This window comes from Sinocyclocheilus anshuiensis, unplaced genomic scaffold, assembly GCF_001515605.1.
Source record: "Sinocyclocheilus anshuiensis isolate Anshui unplaced genomic scaffold, SAMN03320099.WGS_v1.1 scaffold190, whole genome shotgun sequence".
NCBI lineage: Eukaryota > Metazoa > Chordata > Actinopteri > Cypriniformes > Cyprinidae > Sinocyclocheilus > Sinocyclocheilus anshuiensis.
Window position 1 is genome coordinate 1,236,082 of NW_015547663.1, and position 7,730 is coordinate 1,243,811.

General features: G+C 35.1%; 2 protein-coding genes and 1 long non-coding RNA gene across 6 annotated transcripts in view; 2 read left to right on the forward strand and 1 right to left on the reverse strand.

Annotated features, from left to right (window-relative positions):
* Positions 1-419: 419 nt before the first annotated feature.
* On the forward strand, positions 420-4,017 carry lrrc59 (leucine rich repeat containing 59). Of its 3 annotated transcripts, none has more exons than XM_016504808.1 (9): positions 420-541; positions 706-781; positions 909-971; positions 1,112-1,171; positions 1,275-1,433; positions 1,946-2,050; positions 2,176-2,248; positions 2,565-2,756; positions 3,447-4,017. In XM_016504808.1, exons 2-9 carry the CDS (start codon positions 746-748, stop codon positions 3,701-3,703), a joined length of 945 nt encoding a protein of 314 aa, XP_016360294.1. In that variant the 5' UTR covers positions 420-541; positions 706-745; the 3' UTR covers positions 3,704-4,017. The 3 variants fall into 3 exon arrangements, with proteins under 3 accessions (XP_016360294.1, XP_016360292.1, XP_016360293.1); XM_016504806.1 differs by having other exon boundaries at positions 720-781; XM_016504807.1 differs by lacking the exon at positions 706-781 and having other exon boundaries at positions 421-541; positions 833-971.
* A 243-nt stretch (positions 4,018-4,260) lies between these two features.
* Positions 4,261-6,709, reverse strand: nat9 (N-acetyltransferase 9). 2 transcript variants are annotated; one of them, XM_016504809.1, is made up of 7 exons: positions 6,618-6,709; positions 6,322-6,408; positions 6,124-6,233; positions 5,872-6,012; positions 5,736-5,795; positions 5,554-5,648; positions 4,261-4,906 (listed from the first exon to the last, which is right to left on the reverse strand). In XM_016504809.1, coding segments are annotated over exons 1-7 (654 nt in total). In that variant the 5' UTR covers positions 6,620-6,709; the 3' UTR covers positions 4,261-4,747. The 2 variants fall into 2 exon arrangements, with proteins under 2 accessions (XP_016360295.1, XP_016360296.1); XM_016504810.1 differs by lacking the exon at positions 6,618-6,709 and adding an exon at positions 6,483-6,611.
* Positions 6,710-6,816: 107 nt separating this feature from the next.
* The window catches only part of LOC107702471 (uncharacterized), a 19,176-nt gene continuing 18,262 nt past the window's right edge, over positions 6,817-7,730 (forward strand). The window contains exons 1-2 of the long non-coding RNA XR_001635763.1: positions 6,817-6,878; positions 6,976-7,026. This is a non-coding gene — a long non-coding RNA (uncharacterized LOC107702471). The remainder of the gene's footprint in view (positions 6,879-6,975; positions 7,027-7,730) is intronic.

Sequence of the window (7,730 nt, forward strand, 5' to 3'; positions counted from 1 at the left end):
CTCTCACATCATTCTGGAGGAATTTTGGCCCACTCTTCTTTACACCATTGTTCAAGTTTATGCACAGCTCTCGCCACAGCATTTCAGTCAGGATGAGGTCTGGACTTTGACTGGGCTAAACATAATGTATCATACATAATGCTAAACATAACATGCATCATAATGGAGTGCATTCATATAAACAGCACAGGGGATGTGGTTACATAGGCTATTTATTATGATATCACTCAATGCCAAGGGTGTTACCTCTAAATATTAACTTTTACGTCTTGATTAGACTTTACTTGAGGAAAATGTGCAGAGCTTTACAAATGTTTGCTACAATTAATATTCATAAGTAGCAATGACCCAGACCTCCACACGCTAGGCGGCGCTCACAGCGGGCGCTCATCCAGGCACGAGACACGCTGTCAGCTGCGCCTCACACGCGACGCGAGCAATGACGTGGACTTTCATCCATTGCGGTGCGAAATCAGTGAAGTCACTGCATACAACTACTCCTCTGCATTGGGTCGGGACTATTTTTACCATTTGTAACGAGGTAATAACTTTCATTCATTACAATTACACATACTATCTGAAAACGCTGCTGTTTGAAGTTAACTTTAACAATGAGAACTCTCTTACTTTGTCTAAACTATCTACGTTAGCTGTCAAAACTTGCTTTAATTTTAATGCGTTGATGGCTTTGATTGCTGACCGTAGGTATTTCTATTTAGTGTCCAGTGAGGAGCAGGACATCAACATGATTAAAGGCAAAGTTGAAAACATTAAAGACAAAATTGATGGCAATGCATTTTAATGCGTTGATGGCTTTGATTGCTGACCGTAGGTATTTCTATTCAGTGTCCAGTGAGGAGCAGGACATCAACATGATTAAAGGCAAAGTTGAAAACATTAAAGACAAAATTGATGGCAATGAGCTTGATTTGAGTCTCCGTAATCTTACAGAAGTGCCAGTCAAGGAGCTGGTAAGTGATTATTAAGATTATTCACTTGACAATTATCATGTGTGTAGTGTACTTGGTTTTGTTTAAATTGTATTAATTCAGCCTATCCTTAGGCAAAGTGTGAGAAACGTTGAAAATTGAAAACATTGATTTCTGTTCAGGCTGCATTTCCAAAGGCAACGGTTTTGGATCTGTCCTGTAATAATCTAACAACTCTGGCTGTAAGTAACAACTGTAAATAAAAAAAAAAAAACTTTTTCAACCAGATTTGCTCTAAGTTGTAGTTTGTTTAATGTTTTTGTACTGTTTTTGTTACTTCACCAGCCTGAATTCTGCAGCTTGACTCACCTTATAAAAATTGACCTGAGCAAGAACCAGCTGGTCTGCTTACCAGAAGAAATTGGGCAACTCGGTAACCTCCAGCACCTGGATTTATACAACAACAAACTGAAAATGCTTCCCGTTGGCTTCTCACAACTCAAGGTGGGTTTAAGATCTCATAACTGCAAACTTTATCTTTAATATTAGAAGATGCTATTTTCATTTTGAGGCAGTCGTGACCTAATGGTTAGAGAGTCGGACTTGTAACCCAAAGTTCGTGGGTTTGAGTCTCGGTACCAGCAGGGATTGTAGGTGGTGGGAGTGAATGACCAGCGCTCTCTTCCACCTTCAATACTGAGGTGAGACCCTTGAGCAAGGGTGTGTGTTCACAGTGTGTGCGTGTGTGTTTGTTCACTACCCACTGTTCTGTGTGTGCACTTGGATGAGTGAAATGCAGAGCACAAATTCTGAGTATGGGACACCGTACTTGGCTACACATCATGTCACTTTCACTTTCACTGTATAAACCATAATCTCTAGCTTCTGCTAACTGTCGTGAGGACGTTCACAAGAGAGTGACGTTCCAGCAGATAACGTATGACGTAGGCATAGCATAAGCTCATACTTATCAGTATTAGTAGCAGTTGGTAATTGAGGGCATTTGTTTGTTGCAGAGTCTTAAATGGCTGGATCTGAAGGATAACCCCTTGGAGCCAACACTGGCCAAGGCTGCAGGAGATTGCTTGGATGAGAAGCAGTGCAAACAGTGCGCATCCAGGGTGAGTTGAGTGGTCTGAAGCAGAAGTGTCAGAGATTACTTATAAATAAGATTATTTAGTCAAAGTTTTGAAACAATCACAAATGAACAAATTAACTTACATAACAAATTAATTACTATGTCCAGGTTCTGCAGCACATGAAGGCACTACAGGAAGAAGCAGAAAAGGAACGAGAACGTCGATTGTTGAAAGAGAGAGGTAGGGAAACCAAAACATCAACTTTCCCCAAGTTTTTCATATTAATATTCTTTTTCCATTACAAATGATATTATGAGTTACAAGTTGAGCATAACATTAAGTTTAGAATTTAGGACTTGAAATTCTGATTTATTTTTGTCTTACTTTTTTATGAGTGACCTAGACATAGTATAGTATTGAAATATTTATTCCACAATCTACATCATAACAGTTCTTTGATTTTAATTGTTTTTCAAAATGTTTAGATTTTTTTTCATTTTATGTATTCGTGTATTAATTAAGCATTGATTTTAGAATATGTTTTAATCCCTTACAGAACTAGAAAAGAAAAAAGAAGCTAAGCAGAGGGAAAAGGAGGCCAGGGAAAGAGAAGCAAACAAAAAGAAAAAAGCAGAAGAGAAGGAAAGGAAAAGAAAGGAGTATCAAGCTCAGATGGCTGCTCTTGCTGCACAAGAACAACAGAAAAAGAAGAAAGAAGAGAAGAAAAAGAGAGCTGCTCAAAAACAAGGTACAATTTTATCTTACATTAACTGAGACTCAATTATTTCATTACACTGCATACTCTCTACTTGGCTTTATGTTGTTTAAAAATGTTGGAGTATTTTGATGTACACTACTGTCAAAAGTTTGGAATTAAATTGAAAAAAAAAATGTTTTTGATGTCTTTTATGCTTACCAAGGATGTTAAGAAATTCTGTAATATTGTGAAATATTATTACAATTTAAAATAATGGTTTTCTATTTTAATATATTTTAAAACTTAATTTATTCCTGTGATGGCAAAGCTGAATGTAGCTATTACTCCAGTCTTCAGTGTCACGTGAACCTGCAGAGATCATTTTAATATGATGATTTGGTGCTCAAGAAACATTTCTTATCGGTGTTTAAAACATATATTTTTTTAAGGATTCTATGATGAACAGAAGTTCAAAAAAAGATCAGCACTTATTTTAATTTTTTGTAACATTATACATGTCTTTACTGTCACTTTTGATCAATTTAATACATCCTTTCTGAACAAAAGTACTAATTTATTTTTTAAGAAATCATACTGACCCCAAACTTTTGAACTGTAGTGTATGTCAGGTTGATATGTTATATACATTGTATTACTGTATATATGTACAGTACATGTTATATGTACAGCGTGTTTCTTGTAAATGTTTTGAGTGTAAGTTCTACACTTCCTTCACTATAGGTAAAAAGACAGCATCAGAGTCTGTGCCCAAAGCCAAGCGGTCCATCTGCTCTCTGTTCTTCTCTCTGCTCCTAAAACTCCTGCTCCTGCTAATTGTGGGAGTAGCAAGCGTAATAGCAGTTTGTCAGTTGACTGAACTGAGGAAGGAGGCGTTCTGTGTTCCACTCAACGCGCACTTTGAGGAGACGGTGAGGTGGGCTCAGGATCTGGAGGTTGTGCAGCAGGTCATTCAGAAAATGTCTGATCTCAGAACATAAGACTGTGTCTGATAATGATCCATCCTGCCGCGGACCTGAGCCTCTCAGGTGACGCATTGGGACCAAGTCACAGACCTGTCTGCAGAAATTCCTATGGAATCGTTTTTTCTTTCTTTTTTTTTTAAATAATAATAATCCATGTGAGAACTATGGACCAGTCTGTGAATGAAAATCTTGCTTGTATGTCTTTAAACTGCCAAATCGGGAAAGGAAAATGGACTTCAAGAAGCAGTTGATTAATGATAACATTTGTGACCTTTGGAGTCTTGCATAATACTGTTTCACAACATCTTATAATAAAAGATTTGATCGATTTTGATTAGCTTATGTTTGCTGTCCCTGTGCTACAATTGGTAGCAAAACTGAATCTTAAAGAAACCTGTATAAGTTTCTACAATAACTGCTCTCTGTTTAGGTAAGTTTTACCTAGAATTGGAAAAACTGCTTATATTCTTTTAGCTTACCAGGACATTAAACTATTCCTTTTTAAAGAAACATATCATTGTGATCATAAGACAATTATAATTTTTTATTGTTAGCATCAATGGACAACAAACTTTTCAAGACTGTATTTTTTATTGTTATTGTTGCAAGGACGATAAATGCCATAAATCTACTACAACACAAATAACCGACATGAAAGACAAACTGATTAGTATCTTGTGTATAGTCACAAAGATTTACAATATTACAAGCAACAAAAATATAACAAATATAATTTATATCCGTTTTCTTTACATAAATTATTGCAACATGCAGTATGCAGATTAAAAGTTTGTAATAGTAGTTTCTTGATTTCCATGCCTTAAGTTAAAATCACAATACAATAAAATAATATTTCTAACAATACAGTATTGAATGATCAGTATTGAGTCATCACATTTAATTCTGAATTAGAAAAACTCAGAAAGATTTTGTCACATCAGAACATGATAAATGCTTCTAGTTACCTCAGCTTTCTGTGGCACAATGAGTGATTAATATTTCATATTGAGATGCACTGTGGGGCTTTTCTCTTTTCATATGATCTTCTACAAACCATTATCACAGAGATAATGGTGTGAACGGTGCCTGCCTGCTGTCACGTGCCTTCCCGTACTCCCTCTGCAGCATGAAGTCCATGTTTCCAAAAACATGCTTCTGTAAAGCCTCATTCACGGTGACCCCAAGAGTAACCTCTTGAAAGACCTCACTGATGGAGAGCTGCAAACAAACAAACAAGCAAAAAAAGTATATACATTATATATTTCCAAATAAAAATGAATTTTTTTTTTACAATCACAAAAATGTTAGAAAGGTACAAACCCTTAAAATAACTATAATATACAAATTTTTGGATGTTTTTGAAAGAATTCTCTTATGCCCATCAAGTCTACATTTTTTTTTAATCAAAATTCAGTAAAAACAGTTTGCTATTTGAATGTATTTTTAAATGTAATTTATTCCTGTGATGGCAAAGCTAAATGTTCCGCAGCTGTTACTTCAGTGTCACATAATCCTTCAGAAATCATTTTTAATATATCACGGTTTACATTGATAATAACTCTGATGATGTGAATGAAATGTTTCTTGAGCAAATCAGCTTATTAGGATTTCTGAAGGACCATGTGACTGGAGTTACGGCTGCTTTACTATCACAGGAATAAATTACATTTTTTTAAATATAAAAAATAAAAAACTCATCTAAAAAATGTAGTAATATTAATATTATGTAATTTGTAATCATATAAAAATCTTAATTATTCTACATTTTTGGTAACGTGTCAGAATTCAGCAAAAAGTATTAACATTAACATTTGTACTTGCGAATTAAAACAATTCCGGAATGAATTAATTTTATTCATTCTCACCTCTCGGAAGTGGAATTTCTTGAACATGGCAATGCTGATTTTGTTATCCAAACCAATCTTGACTTCAAACTTTTGAATTCCAAGTTTATGGACACCTGTTGAGGTAAATCACACAAAAAAAACACTGTACATATAAGTAGTCACTACTAATAATAGATCTTTAATCATCAGCTTTGTCCTACCATAGTACATCATCATGCGTGTTACTTCTTTCCCAAGTCCCTTTCCTCTGTAGCAGGGCACTAAAAAAATGATTTGATGTTACTGACAGGCTCAAGCCAATCTGAATGAAATAAAATGCGCTGCAACATCTGTAACCTGCAATCATGATCTCCAATTCAGCCAGGGAAGGATCGCTGGGGTCAGTGAGGAAAATGTTAACATCTCCCACCATGCACTCTTGCTCCGGTATACTCGGATCTGCCCATTTCTGTTTATCCAAGATGATGAAGGTGCACTCTGAGGGAGAAAAACACATGATGAATAAATTCAGAAACAGATCAGGGATAATATTGACTATGTGCTTGAATGTCAACAGGACAAATGTTCATGTGAAAGGTGGAAACTCACTGTCATCATCTTCTCTCCAGCATCTTTGCATGTCATATTCCTGCTCCAGTGTCAGGGGCTCTGATGCAGTCAGCTTCTGCAGTTCAGGAGAGCACATCCATTGATGATACCTAAAAACATAGCGGTTAGACGAGGTTCAAATGAACTGGGACTACAACCACCAGACCCAAGATGACATGCTGGATTTACTTATAATACCTGGGAACATGATCTGCATTGTAAGGTACTAATACAACCTTCTCCCCCTCCAGTAATATATCTTCATTTATCCTCATTTTAAGCAGCCTGTAAAATAAAGTGTTTTAAGGCACATACTTAATGTTCTAATTAGCAGTGTAGCATTTTTGTCACCATCGTACCTCAGATTCAAACTTGAATACAGAATGGTCGCTTAAATTATGTCCATCTGTTTTATTTACGTATATAATCAACGTGTCATAAATAGACTAAACAGATAAATCACAATAGTACGAATTTCAATGAATTCAACTCACATAAACAGCGGCGCATATGAACTATGTCATCAGCACGCGTAGAAACCTGCGCGCGTTTGTATTGTGAAACGCGAGAGGGCGCAAGGTTACAGGTTTTCGTTTAAAGACTTCATTCACAACTGCGCTGTGTAATTGATTAAACATATTTCATAAATAATTTTTAGTTTTAAAATAATTGTAGCATTTAAAAAAATGCCCACCCACAAAGTATAAATGAAAGTCAATGGACAGATTATTCATGTGCACGTTCTCTTAACAATGGTAAACATTTAAAAAAGTGTTTCCCCTGTGTACTCGATATCACTTTTTCATCTTTGCAATATAACAAAATGCAATTCCTAATGACATAATCGTTTAGGAAGTGACATCAACGTTTTGGAGGGAAGCAACATGGAAAACAACAGCAGCAGTAAGTAGCTATTACATTTACATTTAGTAATTTAGCAGACGCTTTTATCTATCCAAAGCCACTTACAAATGCAGTGGATTGAATACATTCTGTGCTATTTTGTGCATTTCGCCGTTTTTCTCACCTTTTCAAAACATCCCATCCTGAGAAAATCTCAGAAATAGGATGATAACAGGCTATCAAAATTGTAAAAGATTTTAAAAGAAATTCAGCAACACTGCATATAAATTATGCATCTATATTACAAACATAAAACTAAAGTGAACAAATGTGATTGGTGCATTTAATATTTATTATTGCAGTTCAAATAAAAGATGTATGTCTATTAGGGATATGCCGGTATCAAATTCTCATGTTGCGATTAATTGCTAATGCTTTTATCACGGTATTCGGTATTATCACGATATTTGGATTTAGTTTAAAAAAAAGTGCTGTCATAATACAGTATAACAGGTTTAATAACTTTTTTTCTTATAACAAAAATAACTGAACATTTAAATGCAATAAAGCAATACAGAAAAATGTATAAATTTAAAAGTTTTACACAGATTAAAGTGCAAAAGAACCCTTTACAATAAGACCTCATTAGTTAACCTTAGTTAATGCATTAACATTCACAATGAGCAATAGCTACATTTGCTACAGAAGTTATTAATCTTTGTTAAAAAATACAAGTCTTAGTTCACGTTAGCTCATTAAATAAC